The sequence below is a fragment of the Cucumis melo genome, chromosome 9, assembly GCF_025177605.1.
Source record: "Cucumis melo cultivar AY chromosome 9, USDA_Cmelo_AY_1.0, whole genome shotgun sequence".
NCBI classification, from domain to species: Eukaryota; Viridiplantae; Streptophyta; class Magnoliopsida; order Cucurbitales; family Cucurbitaceae; genus Cucumis; species Cucumis melo.
Genome location: NC_066865.1, coordinates 20,759,826 through 20,782,428, shown reverse-complemented (window position 1 = coordinate 20,782,428; position 22,603 = coordinate 20,759,826). Strand labels below are relative to the sequence as shown.

The window sequence follows — 22,603 nt, the reverse complement described above, 5'->3', positions numbered from 1 at the left end:
CTTCCTTGAAAAAACCGGCGTACTCTTCTTCTCCTCCATCTCTCTCCATTTCTCTCTTCTTCAAATCGCTTCCTTTTTCTCTTCCCTTACCTCTCTCTCTCTCTCTCTCTCTCTCTCTCTCTCTCTCTCTCTCTCTCTCTTTCGACGCCATTGAAACCCTCCTTCTCTGTATTAGATCCAATTCATCTTCTCCCATTTTTTCCTTTCTTCCTTTTCAACGAGCCCGCACAGGACACCGCTCTGTTTTTCCTCTCTCACATTCTGCCACACCCCCGATTGTTTGTCTAATTCTATTTCGCAATCAATCGGTCTCTCTTCTTCTTCTTCTTCTTCTTCTTCGGGATTTTCATTTTAATCCCATTACTCTCAACCCACAGATTCTTGCTTTTCCCATTTTTCGTTGACTTTTATTCAGGATTGATTAGCCGATTCCCATTTTCCAGACCCATCTTTTTTTTTCTTTTTCTTTTTCTCGTTTGGTTTTGGAACAAAAATTATAATGTTAGGTGCAGGATTGCAGTTTGGACGTGGTTGTGGTGACGGTAGGTTTTATAATCCGACGAAAGCTCGTAGGGTGCATCAGGGCCGTCAAAAGGATCAGCTCCGGAGAGCTCAGAGCGATGTTTCGGCTGGTCAATCCCTTGTCGTTAAACCGAGCGCGGTGTCCTCGGTTATTAGAGAAACCGAATGCGGGGAAGGGTGTGAAGAGCTCCCTAAATCTATTGCGATGTCGGGTTTTGAGCCGGTGGTGTCGTCGCTGAGTAATCTCGAGCGGTTCTTGCAGTCTATCGCACCATCTGTACCTGCACAGTATCTCTCAAAGGTTTGAAACTACTGGAATTTGGGTTTCTTTTTTTTTTTTTTTTTTTTTCTTGGATTTGTGTTCTTTAGTATCAAAATGTAGATTTCCAAATATTTTTCGTTTTTACCTTTTGGATTCTCAATATGGACCTCCTAGCTCTAATCTGCGGCCACAATCTGTTTTACTGATTGATGTTTAAGTTCTCACTGTTACATTTTTGAGCCAAAAATTATGTGGAGAAGAAAACCAGCTTGATTGTGGGAGTTTCTGTGGGAGATAAATACAGATTTCAGTAGAGATTTTAATTGCTTTCCTTTTTTTTTTTTTTTTTTTTTTTTGCCACTTACTGTCTTATCTATCACCTCAAGTTCATCAATGATCAGTGTTGAGGGGTTGTTTTCCATAGCTAGGATCAACATTAATGCCTCAATCAATGTTTCCAATAATAAAAATCTACCCTGATTTTGTCTCCAATTGTCTTTCATTGCAGACAACGATGAAGGGTTGGAGAACCTGTGATATGGAATTTCAACCGTACTTTGTCCTAGGTGATTTGTGGGAGTCTTTTAAGGAATGGAGTGCTTATGGCGCAGGTGTGCCTCTTGTATTAAACGACAGTGACAGCGTTGTCCAATATTATGTACCATATTTATCTGGTATACAGATATATGGTGAATCCTCGAAGTCCTCTGCAAAGTCAAGGTATTGTCGTCCACTGCAAATAAACTCTGTCTATAGTATCCTTGCATTTTGTAAAATTTAATATTGATATGCTGTTAGTATGATTTATTGGGGAAATATAATCGAATGTTCAAGTGAGGGTCAGTTTCTCTGTCCTATATACATACATAAATTGTGTGTGCGTGAGTGTGTGTTTCTTGGTTAACCATATGTAATAACTAGAATGCTTATTAAATTGTTCAAGGATTTTTCTTGGTCAAAAGAACTATTGTAGTCGATAGCTAATAATAATATTTGTTTCAGCCTTGTTATCGTTGGTAAGTAAGCAACCTGGTGAAAGGGGCAAAAAAGAGCCAAGGCAAACATTGTCATATTGACAGATTATGATGAATTATTTTTTATTTTGTGTTAGAAATATCCAATTAGAGCCTTGCATAAGTTCACTGCTCCAATTTTAAGGATTGTGTACTTTGATTTACCAAATGAGTTGCCTAAGTGTTTTAAGTTTAACATTGAATTGGTACATAATATGTTGTAGGCAACCTGGTGAGGACAGTGATAGTGACTTCAGAGATTCTAGTAGTGATGGTAGTAGTGATTCAGAACCTGAACGAGCACTAAAATACATGGGGAAGCAACTCAATCATCACCATTTATCATCTGAGCTTTCTCGTAGAATGGATAATATATCTTTTCGGGACCAGCTAATTGGACTTCAAGAAGACTGTTCTAGTGATGAGGCCGAATCTCTTAATTCTCAAGGGCAGCTACTATTCGAGCATCTTGAACGTGATTTGCCTTATAGTCGCGAACCTTTGGCAGATAAGGCAAGTTAATGCGTTGTGCACCTCCCTCTCTCTATTGAGATCAGAAAAAAAAATGCCTAATCCTTTCCTTTCATTTCTCGTAACCTTAATCTAGTTTTGATATTTTGTTCAGATATCAGATCTTGCTTTTCAGTTCCCTAAGCTCAAGACGATACGAAGTTGTGATCTATTGCCTTCAAGCTGGTTTTCTGTGGCATGGTACTATCAAGCCTTGAGCTTAGTTTGACATTTTTATACATGCACGTATCACTTATTGTGCTTTGGTGGTTCATTTGTAGGTATCCAATTTACAGGATTCCAACTGGACCAACATTAAAGGATCTGGATGCCTGCTTCCTCACCTTTCACTATTTGTCTTCGCCAACTGGAGGTAATTGAAAATGTCTTCTTCTTAAACGTCCAATTTTTTTGTGTTTTATTATTATTTTTTTAACTCTGTACTTTATTTTGCGCTATGTCATTCTTTTTACCTGTCTCTGCTCATCTAGTCATCTGTTTTAACTGAGGTTGATGGCACCTTCAAACACTACGACTATGCTTGGAGTTGGAGATTTAAATAGCAAGCTCTATTATGTTTCTCAACTCCAGTTTAATCTTTTTTTGCAATAGAACTGTTTGATAAGGATTACAATTTTCATTACTAAATTATGTTTTTCTTTGTCATTTACTCCAACTTGAGTTGAAATTTGTTTCCGACTTTTTGTTCAAATGCTTTCATTTATGAACTTGGTGCTCTACATACAAGTATTCTAGATGACTTGGCATAAGAATGGAAATACCGATGGCTTGCATTTTATATAATTCTATATGGAATTTAAATAGGGTTTTTAGAGGTGTGTAGAGGAACCACCATGAGATTTGGTCCCTTGTGCGTTATCATGTTTTGTTGTGGGCTTCAAATTTGAAGGCTTTTTGTAACTATTTTTTAGATGTTATTTTGCATAGTTGGAGTCCCTTTTGTTGTGGGTTCTTTTTTTGTGGGCTGATTTTTTGTACGCTCTTGTATTCTTCCATTTTTCTCAACGAAAATGACGTTTTATCTATACAAAAGATAATTCTGTATAAAGATTTAGGCTGCTTATTGGAACTGCTTTGACCAAAAACAGCCGTCAGGTTCTGATTTTTATCTGTATCTCGGCTGTTAATTTATTTCCAATTCATTTGTAGTAAACTGTCAAATATGTGGTAGTTGTCTCCTCATGGTTGTAAGTGTTGTAACTTTATGATAAGTTCTAGTGTCTTCTCATGGTTGTAACTTTCTAGTGTCTTCTCATGGTTGTACCTTTGTGTCAAGTTCTTGTGGTCCATCGATACAAATTAGTAAATGCACAAACATATTTGCATCCGGACAAGTTGTATCCAGATTCTGATTAAATGAAATGATTTGTCTCTCGACGTTGATTTACATTTTAAATCCTTTGATACTGATCCTTTATATATTTTATTTACAGGAGCACGTAGTGTTCAATGTCCTGTAGTAACGTATCCTAGTGAGATAGATGGTATCCCTAAGATGTCTCTACCAGTTTTTGGTCTAGCTTCATACAAGTTCAGAGGGTCTTTATGGACTCCAAATGGTGGATACGAGTGGCAATTGGCAAATTCACTTTTGCACGATGCTGAGGATTGGTTAAGAGAACGTCAAGTAAATCACCCTGACTTCATCTTCTTCAGCCGAAGGTGAAATCCTTGCAACATCTTCAATGCCTAAACCTAAAGCTGGAAACAATATCATCGTTCAGTATGATGTCGTAATTTGCTCTTTGTGCCGCTGTTCAACTTTCAGAAAATGGAAAGGAAAAAGGAAAAGAACAAAAAAAGAAAAAAAGAAAAAGGAAAAAAAAAAAGGAAAAAGAAGGAAAAGAAAAGTTTGTGATGGGGATGGTGGTGAGGTTGGTGGATGGCGACTTGATCAAAAACAAAGGTCAAAAGGGGTGGCCATAAAGAAAAAGCTGAAATACAGTTGGGTGAAGATGTAGAAGTTTTAGCAAAAACATTGCCCAAAGTTGGTTTACTTGCTGCTGCTTGAGCTGCATACAGCAGGTCCTTTCTTTTTTTCTCTTTAATTACTGAAAGTTTTTTTTTTCCTATAAGTTATTAACATTAGGTGAAATGAAAGGAAAGAAAAAGAAAAAGCAAAAACCCCAAAAGAAAGAAAAACAGGCCCTTTTTACTGTCCTGATGATGTTTAGAATGTAAACTAATGGAGAGGGGATTTTTGATAGGAAGGTTATGTTAGGAGTAAGCTATGGATCCCCCCCCCCCCCCCCCCCCCCCCCCCCAATGTATTTGAATGTTTATGCTTCTTAGTTGCTTTTGATGAAAACTGTATAATTTGTTATGAAGAGCTTTGTTATTAATGAACCATCATTCAAGCTCTCTATCATTGTGTTCCCTCTTTGTTTGAATGGGGAGGGCTGAATCTCTATGTAGCTTTCATTGATACATTGTTTAGAGATCTGCATCATATATTGGCTCTCCTTGCTATTTATTTTGCATTTTGAAACACATTTCATAAAGTTTCTTGAATCATAAGGTTGTACCATAGGAACTATTCTCACATTATACATATCCTAAGGAGGGAAGAATACTAAATTACAATTTCAATCCACGAATTTTAGAACTTGTGCCTATTTAGTCTCTTAACCTTTAAAGTTACTATTAATTCTTGATTTTTTAAATTTTGTAAAATGTATTGATCTACTAGATATGAATGTGTACATCTATAGTTCCATTAAACATAAAAGTTAAATTTATTTCTACTAAATATTGTAATTTTAAAAAATTTTGAAATTTTTAAAGACTTCTTAAGCATAAATTCAAATACCTATTAGATTTTTTAAGAACTAAATAGATACAAACTCCAGAATCGTGTTACAGAAAAACTAAAAATGAATTGTTGTTTTTCATTGTCTTAAATTCATATGTTTCCAAAACTTTGAAGTTAAATTTCAACCTTTGAAAAATAAGGGCACAAAATTTTTTTTTGAAATCATCTATAAAAAGTAAACAAAAGGAAAATGTTTTTTCCTAATAAAATTATGGTAAGGTTTTGAATTCCTTTTTACACATATTTAATTTTTATTAAACTTCCAAATGTTTAGTTTGATTGTTTGTTTAATAAAATCTCTATTTTATTTCTTGTTTGCCTTTTTTTTTGTTCAACTTTATTATAATAAAGAACAAAAATTGTATTTTGACTTTGTTTTTTTTAACGTAAACATGTTTAGTAAGGTGGTAACTATTTTTTTTCTTGTTCTCTAGAATTTTAAATTACAAATGAAAAGTGTTACATGAAAATAATTTTTAAAAAATTAAATATAAAGAAAGTTCACGTTTGTGTTTACTTTTAGATAGTTTATCATGCATTTTAGAAGCAAGAACATCAGATAGGATAAGAACATTAGATAAGATTTACTTATTTATGTTTAGGAAAAAACTCAATGCATAAACAAAAATGAAAAATTACCGTAAATAGCAAAATCTTTGAAAATGTTTATAAAATATATTCAAATTTTAGATTTTGAGGGAATTCTAAAACAAAAATATTGATTTGTTTGTGATCCAAACTCACTTCTATTTCCAAATTTTGAAAACAAAAACTAATAATATTACCAAACCAACTCCAAGTTTCTTAATTTCTAAATAAGTTATTTACATTTTAAACTTAGCATAAAAAATAAATCTTTATCAATACATTTTAAACTTCAAATATTGTCCATCAAAGATTTCATAGTTTACCACGTAACAAAATTCTCTATAATTAGATGCACTTGTAGAAGGATGTGTGCAACTTAAGCTCACTCATGTATTAGAGTTATGTAATGGTTGGTCAAAGTAGGTTTTCTGACCAACCACCGCTAAACCAACTATGGTCAGTTTAATAAATATTTAGACCGATCTCGACTGCTAAGGAAGTCCGTCAATCAATTTAATGCTTTAATTATCGATTTGAGTTTTTCCCAAACCAACGTCGAGCCTTGTCCCTTCTCTTATCCGACCAACCATCTTCTGTTTGGTCGGTCAATCATGTTCATACTTACCAAGTGTTACTCTTAAACACATTAAGTACTGGTCTTAGATAAAGTCTCATTAAATAATTTATTACAAAAGAAGTGATAGGGAAGGAAAGTGATTTTTCAATGCCTCAGATAGAATGTTGAAAGCTCCATAAACAAACTAAAAAGCATACCAAACCTTATATACCCAAATAATAATAATAATAATAACAACAATAATATATTGGGAGTTTATGTGTAGATGAATGGTCCAAAATTCACTAAGCAATGAATCTTGGAGTCCACAGGTTAAAACCAAAACATATATGATATAGATCAGCTACCACTTTACATATTCATAATTTAGCAACAAGTTGATATTTTTGTTATACCTGTCTTTCCCAGCATAAAATCAAATGATTAAATCCTGTTATAGCTAAACCTTTTCGAATTCTTCTGCTCTCCGCTCGTGCAGCTCTTGTTGTGGTAAATTAGAAGGCCCCATGCCAATGCCTTCATTCTGATGCTTTTGCCAGCCTCCGGTGTCGGCTCTCGAGTGCATCGAGTAGTAAAGGATTGAAAACACCAATGACAGAAATGTCAAAGCCGCTGCAGCGGCGAACACCCCACGGCGAAGCATGGCACACGACAAGTTATTGAGAGGCAATGATGATCTGTACTTGGTGTGGTAGGCATTCCTCACAGACCCAGCCAGCAATAAGGACTCAGCTCCTAAGAAGAGATGCCTAGTTTCATTTTTCAAAAATTAGTGTCAAAGGAACATATAAAAAGAAATTTGATTTACCCTAATGATTCAACTGAAGTCTTGTTTTGGTAACCATCCGGTTTTGAAAATTAAGTCTATATCTACTTCTCAATTTCTTATGATGGTTGACGTTTTTTCAGATAATAGAGTTGAATTTGTAGACAAATTCTAAAAAAACAAAAACAAGTTTTAAAATTTAACTAAGTTTGTTAAAACATGGGTAAAAATTAGATAAGAAAATCGTGTTCATGTCCTTGCTTTTCAAAATTAAAAAACCAAACACCAAATGGTTTACAAACTAGAGGATTTGGATTTTTAATAGTGATTTAATGCTTAGTAGATAAAGTCTTAGTATTAGTTCATATTTCCAAACCAGAGAATGAGAATAACTTTATCTCAATCACGTCCTCATACAAACATTTTGTGATAACAATTAAACAAACACATTAACCAAAGATATATAATTTGGCCAAACAAATTTTACTTGAATTATAGTGCTTTTCATTTCCATATGATCTGAGCTAAATTGTTTGAAGTTCCTCTGAAAGGGATTCAATCACTCCATGATTTTACTTTTTAGTAATATAGACATATACACAAATCCTCCAATCTGCAGCATTTTACTCAAAACACTTCAAACTTCAAGGCCAAATGATTCATTCACACAACAAGATACAGAAACTAGGCAAAATCAAGATAAACAGATCCATCACTAATATTCTATCCAATTCTATATAGTGATTTAAGAATAGGAAAATACCAAGAAATGATGAAGAAGATGACTGCACAAACAGTAGATCCTCCGCTTTTCAAGCCTTTACCACAGCAGAGACACCTTGTAACTACCATAAGCACTGTCTGGCTAATCAGTAACAAACCAAACGCTACAAGACCGTACACCGTCGACGCATCGGAATCGTAAACGCAATAAGTAGTCTCGTCGTACTTATCCGGCACTACCTCTGCCTTTTCAGTCCATAAACGCACAGAAACAAAAACTTAGAAGGTCTCAGCAGTCTCAATTTTCAGAAAAATCAGAAAAAGAGGGAAAGGGATACCGTGCTCCGGCGCATTTCAGCTCCGATGGCGAAAACAAAAGCAATTAGATGCAGAGAGGCGATTATGACTATTACAAACAAATTAGTAGCCATTATTGTAACTGATTCAGCTCCGGTGAAGTTTCCGATCTGGGGCGCGGCCGCTGCCAGTCGTCCTTTTTTTCTTCGTGGTTCGTTCTTTCGTCGTCGGTTTTTCAAGAAATAATATCTTCGGTTTAGATGCTTTTTGTTTTTATTTTATTTTCTATATTCTACTTTTTCTTTCTTTTTTTCAATTTTATTTTTTGTATTGAGGAGTAAATCCACTTTCATATAATCACTGTTCTTCAAGTTTTCAATTTTTATTGAAAAAAAACAAAACAATCATTCAAACCCTCAATCATTTTGGCTTCATTTATTTATTGAAATTATTCCATTATCGGATTGTACTCCAATTCTTAACCAAATTCCAAAAACAAAAACCTAAACTTTTGTTTTCCAGTTTTCAAATTTTTTGTTTAATTTTTAAATTATTAACAAAAAGAATATATATAACAAAGAGAGAAATTTAAAGACTAATTTAAACGATCGCATAATTATTTTTCAATGAATCTCTTCACTTTGTGTAAGGTCACATCAATGACTACCGCCCAACTAGTTTTAAATTAATTATTATTTAAGATTTTAATTTAGTTTCAAATTAGAACATAAATTTTAAAATGTTACCATTTTAGTCATTAATTTAAACCTTGTTTTAAACTATTTCTTAGGTTGTAAAATTTTACATTTGTCAATGTCTCATTAAAAACTCACTTTATTACCGTAATTAATATTTATAACTAAAATAAATATTTAGTAAAAAATTAAGATTAAAAGTAAAAGTCTTGAAACCTAAAGATTAAATTGAAACAAATTTCTATTTTAAAATTAAAACCGAAACCAAATTCAAAATTTGAAAATTAAACATAGGACAAAATAAAAGGACCAAAAATCTAAAAACTAAAAAAAAAATATTTTTCTAAAAGACACGTGGGATAAAAAATATTTAAAGGAAGTCATCCTTAATTAAATTTGTATAAGAAAATATTTTACTTAATTAATTACTTTTAAATTAGGACTATTTTAAATATAATAAAATGAATATTTATAAAATATCATGATAAAATAGATAGTAGTCTATTTTAATATATCCTAGATAAATTATAATATTTAGCTATATTTTTAATATTTTTTGAAAAATTTATTATTTAAAATAAATCATTTTTTTAATACAACAAAGGTCTTAATCTTATTTTAATTTTCTAATTTCAAATTAAAACAAGTATTAACATCGAGTTTCAATTTCCATCCAAAACCTATTCAAATATGTCCCTAAACAATTAAACTTTTTAAAAATACCCTCAACTATTGTACAGTTTTATTAATACCAACTTAAGAAAGGTTTTTAAAAACATTCTCATTAATCTAATTTATCTAATTTGTACACCAAATTTCTCACCATCCAAATAAAAAAAGAATTTAAGTTAAAATCATAGTAAAAAATTACATCGACATGTCGATATTTTCACATTTTCATTTATTTAATATCAATAAAATGAGTGAGTCGATATTTCCATTACATCGTAGAAAAATCCACGAATCACAAAAATAAGCATCAAAATGACACTAATATAAATATAATATAAAAAATAGACATGCTTACTTATTAAAAATAATAAAATATTTATTAACTAATTTAAATATAATTTTTTATTTTTTTTATAATTTTTGTAAAATTAAGACTTCGGTACCTCTCTCAACATCAATATTTAAAACCTTGCTTAAAACATAAAATTCCATGGAATCTCAAAAAATTTCAAAATAGATCTTTTTCTTAAAACATGCTAAAACAATAATTACTCGAATAAAAATATCTCATATTGATAGATCTATCAAAATAACTATTGAGAGTGGTTTGTGTTCGTGATTTATCATTCTGTGTTAATAATAAAATAAGTTTGAAACAATGGTTTTAGCTTAGAATTTTGGTAGATGAGAAATTTGGAGTAAGATTGGGATCAATGAATTTTTTGAACTTTTTCAAAGGTAAATGGGTATTTATAAAATTTTTCAGTAGTTCAAGGGTATTTTTGAAACAAAACTTTAACTGTTAATGATAAGAACATTTTTTAAACTTTTGAAAGTTTACATGTATTTTTTTTGTTGAAATTTATGTTATAAAACTCATAGTTTGTAATGTTAAATCAAATTCTATATAATGAAATTGTTATTGAAAAATTATTATTGAAATTGAATATTATAATATTTAATTAAATAAACAAAGGTCCTGATGCTATCATGAATAAACTTGAACTTTACATGGAGATATAAACATGGATCAAATTCGAGTGCGTAGCTTAAACATTCCATAGTATATGTATAAGGTTGGACGTCTTATTTTGGAGACAACAGGGATGCAACCCGCTTTGTAGTTAGTTAAAACGATATGATTATATCGTTCATGTGGAAACATGAAGTGCGTAGCTTCATGTATAAGGTTAAACATGGATCAAATTCGAGTGCGTAGCTTAAACAGTCCATAGAATATGTATAAGGTTGGACGCCTTATTTTGGAGACAACATGGATGCAACCCGCTTTGTAGTTAGTTAAAACAATATGATTATATCGTTCATGTGAAAACATGAAGAGAGGTATTCTATGTAAAAAGTTTAGATAATATTGGAATCATGAAATAATCACTTCTACGTTATAGCACCATATAGAAATGACTATTTCAGTTATTGATAACCTAGGTAGCTTAATCTTAATCTTGAGCTAACTATGAACTCTTGTTCACACGAAACTATCCTTGGATCTACATAAGTGAGGACAACTTAACATTGTTGGCCCAATAAACCTCCCACATCAGGGATAAAATTAGGTGGATAGTTGGGGGCATAAAGTGTAAGATGAAATTCATTCCTACCCATTATAGGCTTAGTAAATAGGTTCTTCCATTAAGGACTAAATCCAGGTCGTGAACAAGAGAACTACCCTCTCATTGGCCCGAGAGAGATTTGGTTTATGGATTGGACCTTAAACCAATTGTTGAATAATGGATTAGTGAGACTTAAGGTGCAAGTTGTAATGTCGAAGATAAAATAATATTTTGACTCAGTCGAAGTTATGAACATCCTATTATGATATGAGGTTTGATCTTTCCATCCTACATATTACTTTTTTTATTAGAAAAATCTTTCCCTAATTATGTCTTAGTTATTTTTATCCTGAAACTAAAATTCGTGTATTTAAACATTAATATCTCAAATAATGTTTAGAGACTAGTAATATGCAAAACATAACCCAAGTAGGCTAAATCATAGGCAGTCTTGTTTAGACAAATAAGGTCAGAAAATTATTTGTGTCTCATTTAACACTTTAGCTATGTTCATTATTCAATAAGTGTTATTTAGGAAAATTGATATGATCATTATTATCATATCAATCAATGTCTTATTAAATAAGAATCAATTCATGAAATAAAAATATTAAACAATTTAAGGACACTTTTTCCTCTTCATTTATATAGAAAGAGACAATAATAATCACAAAGTAATACACTTTATTTGAAAATCTTTAAAATATATATCGTGATAGGATCCTACAACCAAAAAAAAAAAAAAAAAAGAGGATATTTTCACACGAACTTTAAAATACATATTATGGGTGGTGTTTGTTGGGTGCTTGAGGATTACAGGGGTTGAGTTTGATGGTCCAAATGTCTTTGATTGTTAAATTAGATAATACAATTGTTTTGCGTTTGACAGGAAGACATTCTATTAATGAGACACGGATGGAGATTAAGTTTTATCACATTTGACATCAAATAGTACTTAATAGTATTATCCGTTGGATGACAAATACAATCAGACACACGGTGGTTAGTGAGATGAAAATTAAACTTATAAAACTTTTCCCTTCGGAGCCAAATTTTGAAAACTAAAGATCAATCTTTCAAAAATATATTAAAGGAAGATATAAGTCATTTTAATCATAAAAAAAAAAACAAAAAAAAAAAAAAAAAAAACAAAATGTTTAGCCTACAAGATTTTAGTTATTTGACATTTTCTTCAAGAGGAAAGCCTTATTTAATATTTATATTTATTCATATCAGGTTGGAAATTGATTTTAAGATTTGAAGTCTTGTTTCATTTTTGCCACTATTTCTGAGTGAGAATTTAAGATTTTTATTGATTTGATTTTGTGTTAAAATGTCTAATTATAAGGCTTTTCTATTGCTATTGAATTATCCCTGTTTATTCAACCTATAGATGAAAAGCATACAAACTCAAATGCTGTTTGTTTGGTTTATCTTTATTCAAATGTAAAATTTTAAAAATAAGTCATTAAAAAAAAAATGAATCACTTAAAATATTCTGGTACACTTTTAAATTTTATTTTAAACAATTTCTTTTAATCAAAACAGTTCAAATAAAATGAGTTTTATTGTAAAATATTTTTTCCCTACCCAATCCGATCACTATTTAACAAATCAAACATGTAAATTAACAAAAATAACCTAAATGAAAGAAAGCTGTATTGGGTTTAAGTGTTAAAAAAATTGAAATATCTAACGACTTTTGAAACATTTTGAAAGTCTATTTTAAATAGGAGATTTTTTTTTTTATAAAAAAAATGTCTTTTCTGAAAAGTATTATTTTTTCTAATCAATACAATCCTGCTCTAATTTTCAAGCCAAACTGAAACTCAATCAACAAATAATAAAGGAACAGTAAAGATTAAAGTCGAACACTGTTCAAGTGCTAAAATTAGGGCACTTAAGCATCAAAACAAATTTAAACAATTCATTAATCACTTCACTAGTAATTGGGTCAGACCCCCTAAAATGCCTTCTATAGCACCAAGAATGTAAAAATATATTTCACCAACCTGTACGTCCTATAAAATAAAGAGTATTTTATTTTATTTGAAACATTAATCATACTTACCTAATCAAGATGCGGCATTGTAAGACACTTCCAAGATCTGGCAGCAAGAATAAATCATCTACAAGTTTAAATTCCTAGTTGTTTTCTTATTTGTGTGGAGGAAATGTCCATACGAAATTTGTCTGCAGGTATTGGGATAAACATGTCTCTTAGCTCTTGTGGAATGTCAATATCTTCAAGAACCTGAATGATCAAAACCATTAAAAATAATGGTGTTGAAGAAAGAGCATCAAGATTAATTCTCCAAAGGAAACAAGAGGTGTATAAACTTTGTATAAATGGCTTAAGCTTATGTACTTTGAAAACACCGTTGATGTCACGGCCAGCGACAAGGAACGTGACCTCTGTGTTTTTGATTCGGATCAAAATTTCCAGCATCTTCTTATAATCCCCATCATAGTATTTAGGCTGCAGATCGATGGAAAAAACATGTAAGCAACGTTGAATTGCATCAGATTTGCTAGCTGCAAGTAGAGAAATGGACGATTATGTGAAGTGAGATTCAGAGGTCTTTTATCTGCTGTTTTCAAAATCATACTTGTTTAGTAAAGTGTTTCTTTTGGTTCTAATTTTAATTTAAAGAAACGTTTTGCCAAATTTTGAAAAGCAAAAAATGTCCACCGAAGAATTAAGATAAAACAGATGGGAAAAAGAAGCACCAAATAGAAGTTCACATTTGGAGGAAAGAAAGTAAAGTTATACCCGTAATATGTTAAATCGGATAATGGTAGAACGAGAATAGTTCCACAAGTCAAAACTTACATCTATTAACCTTACTGCAGTGTCAGCACCAATTACAAAAGCACTACCAGGAAAGAGTTCGGCTTTCTTGTAAAAGTAGGGCTGGTTAGAAATGATCACCGACTTTCCTGTCATGCAGATGAAAATTGAAAGATAAATAGATAAATAGAAGGGGGAAAAAGAAAAGAGAATCAGATCTAGTACAACTGTACAAATCACAGAAATTATAGGGTAAATTACGCAATATATCCTTTTAACTTTGAGATGGATTTCAATTGTACCTCTAGAGTCCTAGACTATCGCTTTAACTCTTTAAACTTTGAGACTGTTTTTTAAAAAAACAAGAGTTTTTCTATTAGAATGATAGAAATAAATTGACCTGATTGTTGGTGTGTAAAAATTGGAAAGTATATGTGACATCATTTACATTGCATATAAGCTCTTGATTTTCTAAATCATGACATATTTAGAGTTTAGATGAATAACAATAATCTTTTATATCGTTAAAAATGAGTTGTAGTCACGCATGCCTTTCAATTTTAATACATTGCTAATGCATCAATTTCTATACATCAATTTAACAGGAGGGACATGATTGAAACTCGTGCAGAAGTAAAAGAGTAATTGTATAATTTAACCTAAATGTAGCATAATAGAAAACATTTAAGAAACAAGACGCACCAATTTTTTTAAATTGCTCGACACGATCTTTGATCTGTGATACGGACAGGGGTGGTTTATCAGCATTCACGGCTGATAATTCAAAACAAGGATACCCATCACTACAAATGCTGTACAAAGATAAGAAAGTTCAGACATCGAGAGAAATTATTGAGTTAAGATATGGAAGAGAGGGGTTCTTTAGAGAGACCATAAGCATCATTATATCCGGTCCCTATTCTCTTAATTCTCTCCTTCAATATCTGGTAAATTTAATTTGGTTTATGAAGCTTCCCAGAGATACTGGATGTTGGTCAAGACTCAAGAGTGAGTCTAGACATAGAGAATTATCGTAATTTAAAAAATATATATATATTAAACAACACTGCTTACCTGGTTGCAACTTCCAAAAGCTTGATGTGACCATCATGTAACGGATTAAAAGAACCAGAAAGTATTATTTTCTTTTCTGCATCTGATGTTAAGGTCTCTGCAAAAAATCATTGGTATGAGAACCTTGAAACTTTTAGTCGCCACCATATATAGAAATTAAGACTGATTCTAGTCAATAGATATCATACCACTTAAAAATGGATAGACCTTAAAGCAGACTTCCCCCTTTATTAGTTGCTCTAGTTCTTCATCCTCGGTGAATAGTGTTTCACATTCTTCTACTAAATCAGATTGAGTCAAATCCGAAACAAAGGTTCCAGGAACTTTACAAGCATTAGCAATTGCCTAAGACCATAAAATAGAAAAGCTGTCTAAGATGTTAATGATGGTACCAAGAAACCAAACCAAACGTCAAATTTCAGAAAAATAACAAGCATAAAAACAAAAATTTCCATGTTGGCATAAATTACCATCCAAGAAGTCTATATGAGAAATTGGATGAAGTAAATCTGATACAGCATAGCTTCAGGCATCAGTCGGGCAATTACAGTATTTTGAATTTATAGTTGCTTCAAAGCGCCCTAATGACTAGGGTATTCCCAAATTTATAGGGCCAATTTATTAGAATTTCCTGTTATGATTAGATTTCGCCATCAATTACAGCCTGTCTGACAGAACGTTTAGTGATATTAATAATCAACTTATATTTATATATGAGGTCTATCACCTCCTACCTCCTATCCCCTTCAAATTTCGATTCTCTCTCATTGTTTCATACATAGCGAGGTGACTACCTAACCTTCTAGCTACATCTCCCAACTCGGTTTTACATCATCATCTTTTTTACTCTCTTCATCAACTTACAGTTAAAATTTTCTTATGAACAATATTTCAGCTACGATAATAGATGAGCGTATAAGCTGTTGAGATACTTTACGTTAACAATCCCATTTAAGTCCTTGAACATACCTTAAGCAAAAGATGACCAGAAAGTATCTCCTCTTGCTCCCGAGTACGTAAACCCTAAATTAATCAAGTAAAAGCTAACATAGGATCAGATGTTTGACCTAAAAGCCAAGGATAATGAATTAGATTCTCTTCCCACTCAGAAAATTACTTTTGATAGTGTGATTGTGGAAACCCAATGTCGGTTAGACGATCTTGTTGACATATGCATCCTACACAAAATACAAGAGAGTCTCAGAGAGCCAGTGAACAAAACTTTAAGGGAAACAGATGATTGTAAGAAGAGATTGTTAGCATGCTGCATGAGTTTCCTAACTTCAACCTTAGGCCCCGTTTGGTTGGAGCATTTGAAGCCCATGTTCGTTTGATGGGTTTTGACCATTTTTGTGCGAATATCACTTGCCTAGGCAACTTTATTACTTTCCACCATCAGATTTGCTTTACTTGCAAAATGGTAGATTCCTTTCAATCTTTTGAATTTTCCCTCATGCAAACATCTTTTTATTTTATTGTTATTATTTTAACTTTTTCTCTTACTCGCCATTTTCTTATTTTATTTTTTTAATAATATAATTTTACAAAAATATACTTTCTTACATTATTTAATTAAAATTAAAATTAGAATAGAATTAATTTGATATTCTATTAAATATATTAATTTTGTTAGTTTTAATTATAAATTATGCAACTTTCAGATATTTACAAGTAAAATTATAATAGATTATTCATCGTCTTTTATCATTATTTCGAATGATATTTATTCTTTAATCAATCAATTTTTTACTATTATATAAGATTGTCAAACTTAATTTCATAAGTTCAATACAATTATCATGTAAAACCAAACACAGTTATCTTTAATTACCACACATTACGTTCCCGAACATCTTATATTCCCAAGCATTTATAAAACCTTGAACCAAACGACCTCGTAATGATATTCCTACCCACATCTAGCAGGAAAGCATCCAGTTCAGTATAAACTTTGACAAATTACCTGTGATCACCAAGTTTTGGATGAGTGGTAGCCAAAGAACCAGTAAAACTGACACCAAGAACAGGATAACCTGTCCATCAGATAACTGGATAAATGCAAGCTCATTGGAACACAGTGACAGAATTCGGTTACACATATTTGGCATAAAATACATATTAAACTCTGATACTGTCAACTCATAGCAGCTTTTACTACATTACACATGCCCCAATTTTCGATTTTGAAACTCAGGACCTTCTTTATTTATTTACTTTTATAATAGAAATGACGACTTACATTGAGATAAAAATGAAAGAATATAATGATATACAAAGAATGTGTATCAGATACTGATACTTCCAGATACTCTTCAGATATGTATTTGACACGCAATTTGACAAATATGTTTTTATGTTAATGTATCTAACATGTGATTTGACGTATCTTATTTTCAAAATGATTAAAACAATACAGAATAAAAACATCAAAACTTAAAAAGAAACACATGAAATTTGAAAATAATCAAGACAAATAACAGAAACAAGTAAACAAATGAAATTCCAAATCATGCATTCAAGCAAGTGTCGGGCAATTAAATAGCAATGATGTCCTATGCCCAGTTGATTGTTGAATCGTGTATGTCAACTTATTAAAAATTAATAAATAAAATAGTGTAAGAAATGTTGGAATTTTTATGTACCAACCTTTAAAAAAAATTAAATGAGTATACCATAAATAGCCTTTGAAAGCAGTTGATATGAAATTGAACCATGTTTTCATCATGTTGAAAAAAATTCCATACTTTCTATAAGGGAAGTGTTATTTATTAATTTTACTGTACCAAGATACCGTAGAGATACAATAAAAGTTACAATTTACAAACCTGGCCTAGATAGCTTCAGAGCACGATTATAAGCTAGCAAAGCCATCTCTTCTGCAGTTCTACGGCTGCAGAACTGAGAAGGGACCTGCAGCAAAGAAAGAAAAGTATCAGCATTAACTTTAGGCCTTTAGCTATATTTAACACTGTTAATGGGGATTCTTCCATTAAGATTTTGACAGCTATAGATATGCTAGACAAAAAGTTGAATAGCATGAAACTGTGCTTCAAAGCAAAGTTATCCAAGTTCAAAGATGTTCGTAGGTGATTGTTTCAATTCACAAAAACCTTAGGCAAGGACGTTCGGTAAATTTTGTATATATGCATGTAGTCTACAATTTGTAAGGATGTTTTAGTAGAGAGCTACCGATTTTTCTCTCCTTCTGTTGGTAACATGTTCGAGTACAGTCATCGAACAATCAACAATCTCCAGAAAACATTAAGCCATCGAATTGCCAATCCTATTTGTTTCTGCTTTCTACATCATATTTTCTTTCTTAAAAAAAACTTGTAAAAAAAATCTCATTTCCCAACTCCTAAAAAACCTCAAAAATGAAACAGAAATTATAAACTCTACTATAAGCACCAGGACTACCCTTATACTGGATACTTCATCCATGAGAATCAAATTCCACTACTGTCCTGAACTCCATTGCAGCTCAAATATCCAGAAAGACATGCATGGACTCAAAGTTCACTCTAAAATTTCAGGAACATTAAGTAAGAATGCATAATTGAAATATCAATTTATCGTCGATTTTATTCAGTCTGTCCTCCGGTACAACTAAAATCAGTTAAATCGACATTAACTACTCCACAACAATACTACCGCCAAGGCTAATTTCAGTCACCAGTTCTCGCTGTTAATCTGAGATTTGGTTCCAATCAATGAAACATTTTCATTAATCGCAAAATTAATTACGAAAACATAAGCGTAAATAAAGAATTTGTTAAGGTGTCGTGTTCGACCTTGCCGAGTAACTGGATCATGGAATTCCTGGAGTAAGGCACCAGAGCTTCGAGGACTGTGCCGGAAGCTCCAGGAACAGAGAGCAACCATCCAATGGCCTAATTGTTCACAAGTAACAATCCGAATGCGAGTAAAAAGAGAGTGATGATCGGAAATCAAAAGACAGAAGAGTGTGAAATAAAGAATTGTATGGAGACCTGAGAAGCGCCACCGGAAAGGTAGAGAACGGCCTGAGTAGGAGTCAAATGAATGGCATCGGCGGCAGCTCTGGCCCACGTATCCGCCATCGGTTCTTCTCCTTCTTCCACCGATCACCACTCTCTTTCGGGCGTTATTGTAAAAAATGGCCCATTTTAGTATTTTGGATAAATGAACCAATTTTGTTCTTTTTGAGTTCTTGAAGCGGGAAGTTACGTTTTTATCCTAAATGACCTCCTAAATAAATCTTCATTACCAGTTGGATTAGCTCTCAAGAAATTTTAAGATATTACCAAATATTGCCTAATTTGGAAAACAAAAATGAATCGAATAATTACGATGTTATTAAAGACGGAAAGAAATCAAATTTATATTTGAATCTTATGGTCGAGAATGAACAAGAATAATTATTCCAATGAGTTATCCAAAGGCAACACTTAGAAAGTTATTTTTGATAGTCTTATCTTCCTTTTTTTTTTTTTTTTTTTTTCTTTTTTCTCAGTAAAGTAAAGAGATGCAAAAGTTGACAAATCAAATGATTATTCGTGGAACAATATCAACTAGTCCAACCAAATGGTTCCATTTCACGAAAACCTAAATTAGTCGAGACTTTTTGGGATATTTGGAACGAGGAGTGACTTATAGTAGTACGTGGGTTATAATAGTCTATAGATTATAATATTCTGCGTTTGCAAAATGCTGACTATTACCTCAATTTTGTTTGCATTACTTCCTTTTGTGGTGGTTGTTACTAGGATTTCCGTTTAAATATTTGGAGGTTAGTGAGAGGGGGTGTGACAAAGAGGAAAAAGGGAAGTGAGAACAAGTATAATACTATGATCAAACAGGGAGTGGGCTAAACAGCCTCTGATTGAAATGGATTGGACCAAATTTAAATAAATCTAAATTAAGCTCAAGCTAAAAAGTTGGTCCCAAAACTCATATAAGGTATGCTAAAACTCTATAAGTGGAGACAAAAATATAAGAATTTTCTAATCTTACGCCATGTTTACCAATCCAATGAGAATAAGTCAATGGTAATTTAAAAAAAGTGGATTCTATTTGATTACGTATGTTGTTTATTTTGTAATGCAGTGACACATGGGACCCATGTCTAAATCTATAAGCAAAAGCCACAGTTCCATTGACGAGCAGAATATGATCAATTTTATTGCATTTGAAAATTACGTTGTACTATTAGCATTACCGTTATGATTTGAGTTTGAGTCTAAATTATGGTTACCATTATTGTTAATCTATAAATCCAGTCACATTTATTGTTATCGTTACGGGTTGGGTTAACCTAAACCCAAACTAAACCATAATGATAAATCTTACAAAATCCTTGGTCTTAGATAAACACAATCAACAGTCAATTACAATTGATGTATGAATAAAATTTCTTTACGAAAACACCAATTTCATTACAAATCGAAAAACATGATGATAGAATAAAAGAATAGCAATCTTTTTAAACTATATCCAAAACTAAATTGAGTCTACTAAGTACTAATGCACTCCACCTAAAGAAAGAAAGTAGGTGAGGGTATTTGGGGACAAGGGAGAAGCCTCCAAATTCTTCCCTTCCCTTCCTATAATCTCAAGTTTTCAGCAACTGCACCGCTACTTCTCCTATTTTACAAATCAGCCCTTCAAAACTTCCTTATTTTATGTATTTAACCCCTTCCAAATAAACCAATCGCCATTCGCCCAATCACTTATCATCACAAACGGCTACTTTCTTCACGTGACAATTTACCGCATTTCATCTCCTTTTATTATATCGTCACATGACTTTTAGTTTTTCTTTTTCTTTCTTTCTTTCTTTCTTTCTTTCTTTCTTTCTTTACGAGATAATGAGTAATAGCTTATCGATTTAAATCCTATTTTAGTCATTATATTTTGTATTTATTTTATTTTGATCCATAAAATTTTTAAAACATATATTTTAATCTTTGGATTAGAAAAATGCTTATTTTAGATGATTAGGATTGATTCATAATATTACCTGAATTAATAAATAACCAAGAAATTTTGTTAATTTATTCTATATAACTATTTTATACCAATATAGAAACATAATCAACACATTTATCAAATAAACCTAAAAACTAATTTTGTTATTTTCTTTCTTTGAAACTCAAATCTCTCGTATCTGCTCGACTCTCCCAACCCTTTATTATCTTTTTTAAAATTGGATTTTTGAAGCAAATCAGAAGAACATTGAGTAGAATAAAATAAAATAGATTTGACACATTGGTGTTAACATCCATGACAAGATAAAATAAATAAAATAAGTGCAACTCATATATAAAGCAAACTTTATGAAGTTATAAACAAATATTCCTATAGTGACATAGAATGTTAATGCACCAAATTGGCGACGATCAAAATCTTGAAGACAAAGCAATTTTTTGAATTCTCCGATAGAAAGACAATTTACCGTCTAACCTCTAATTAAAAATTAAATATCTAGATTTTCAAGGATGATAATCTTATTTGATAGCTTAGTCATTTACATGTAGAAGTCATCTCATTATTTCATTAAACAATTATATGGAATCCTAACTATAGAGACGAACGTATGCAATTTTTAAAAATTTAAGAACTAAAACATACGTTTTAAAAATTTAGTAACCAAAATAAAACAAGATACAAAGTTTAGGGGCTAAAATAGAATTTAAACCTAGTTTCTGCGGCAATAACATATGTATATATACGGTAAAACAAATGTTTTAAGAATATAATTACAATGATTTTAATGTCAACTAAAACTAGCTGCCTAAACAATCAACCTAAACATATTTTAATTTCCACTAAAAACTAAAAAGTTTAAGAAAAACCAATGCAGTTAAATAATATTTTAGCTGTATTTTAGTGTTTTGTTTCCTTAATTAATCCCTATTAGTTTAGAAGAATGAATCATTTTTTAGAATATTTGATTATAGATTGACTTGAAGACCCAAACCATGTTATATTGGACAAACAGAAACATCTTAATTAGCAATTGAGTTAGCTTACATTGATTTAAAAAAAAAAAGAAATTCTTATGTCTTAAAAATTTTTCGATTGTTTTTTTAAATTTTAAATGACTTGAAATCTAATATAATTCCAAAACTAAAGCTTAAACAAATAGATTAAAAGACAAAGATATGTTTTGTTTACTACAAACTTGGAAATCAAATGTCATGTTAATTACTGTTGAGCCAAACTCACTTTACGTAGTTTGTTCAATAAAAAGATTTAAAAATACAAAACTTTCTTTAATTCAATGTAAAGAGATTTTAAAAGGATAGTTCTTTAAAATGGAAAAACGGTTGGATTTTTTTTCAAATATATGAAAATGTCATTGTCTACCAAAAAGACATTTTGGAGCTATCACTTTCTACGTAATGCATAAACTTTAGGAGGGAGACATGAATTAAACTAACATCACATATGAATAAGATGGATTTTGATGACACGAAGGTATGATTAAAAGATACTTAAAAACTGCTTATACCAATAAGTTGCAACTTCCTTTTTTTCTAATTTAGTCATCAAGCCTCTATTTAGCTTGAAATTATCATTTGTTAGGTGACCTAAGAATTTCTCTCATACTATAGGAGAGTATTGAGGCCATCATCACTACAACCAGTAATATTTTGTCATAATCGAAAATAACTCATTTTAAAATAAGATTTGATTAATATAATCAATGTAAAGTTGTAGATGTAGGA

At 31.4% G+C, this 22,603-nt stretch overlaps 3 protein-coding genes across 5 annotated transcripts; 1 reads left to right on the top strand and 2 right to left on the bottom strand.

Annotated features, from left to right (window-relative positions):
* Positions 1 to 4,764, top strand: LOC103504597 (uncharacterized). The gene is made up of 6 exons (XM_008468965.3): positions 1 to 823; positions 1,293 to 1,504; positions 2,022 to 2,310; positions 2,423 to 2,508; positions 2,589 to 2,680; positions 3,762 to 4,764. Exons 1-6 carry the CDS (start codon positions 500 to 502, stop codon positions 3,992 to 3,994), a joined length of 1,236 nt encoding a protein of 411 aa, XP_008467187.1. The 5' UTR covers positions 1 to 499; the 3' UTR covers positions 3,995 to 4,764.
* A 1,719-nt stretch (positions 4,765 to 6,483) lies between these two features.
* Positions 6,484 to 8,377, bottom strand: LOC103504596 (uncharacterized). The gene is made up of 3 exons (XM_008468964.3): positions 8,133 to 8,377; positions 7,835 to 8,040; positions 6,484 to 7,054 (listed from the first exon to the last, which is right to left on the bottom strand). Exons 1-3 carry the CDS (start codon positions 8,223 to 8,225, stop codon positions 6,745 to 6,747), a joined length of 609 nt encoding a protein of 202 aa, XP_008467186.1. The 5' UTR covers positions 8,226 to 8,377; the 3' UTR covers positions 6,484 to 6,744.
* A 4,513-nt stretch (positions 8,378 to 12,890) lies between these two features.
* Positions 12,891 to 19,237, bottom strand: LOC103504595 (uncharacterized). Of its 3 annotated transcripts, XM_008468962.3 has the most exons (12): positions 18,884 to 19,237; positions 18,686 to 18,784; positions 17,720 to 17,804; positions 16,858 to 16,927; positions 16,012 to 16,072; positions 15,864 to 15,917; positions 15,083 to 15,239; positions 14,895 to 14,991; positions 14,523 to 14,632; positions 13,863 to 13,969; positions 13,398 to 13,508; positions 12,891 to 13,283 (listed from the first exon to the last, which is right to left on the bottom strand). In XM_008468962.3, the coding sequence occupies exons 1-12, from the start codon at positions 18,971 to 18,973 to the stop codon at positions 13,167 to 13,169; spliced, it is 1,158 nt and encodes a 385-aa protein (XP_008467184.1). In that variant the 5' UTR covers positions 18,974 to 19,237; the 3' UTR covers positions 12,891 to 13,166. The 3 variants fall into 3 exon arrangements, with proteins under 3 accessions (XP_008467184.1, XP_050945687.1, XP_050945686.1); XM_051089729.1 differs by lacking the exon at positions 12,891 to 13,283 and having other exon boundaries at positions 13,400 to 13,564; positions 18,884 to 19,052; XM_051089730.1 differs by lacking the exons at positions 16,858 to 16,927; positions 17,720 to 17,804; positions 18,686 to 18,784; positions 18,884 to 19,237 and adding an exon at positions 16,726 to 16,746.
* Positions 19,238 to 22,603: the final 3,366 nt, after the last annotated feature.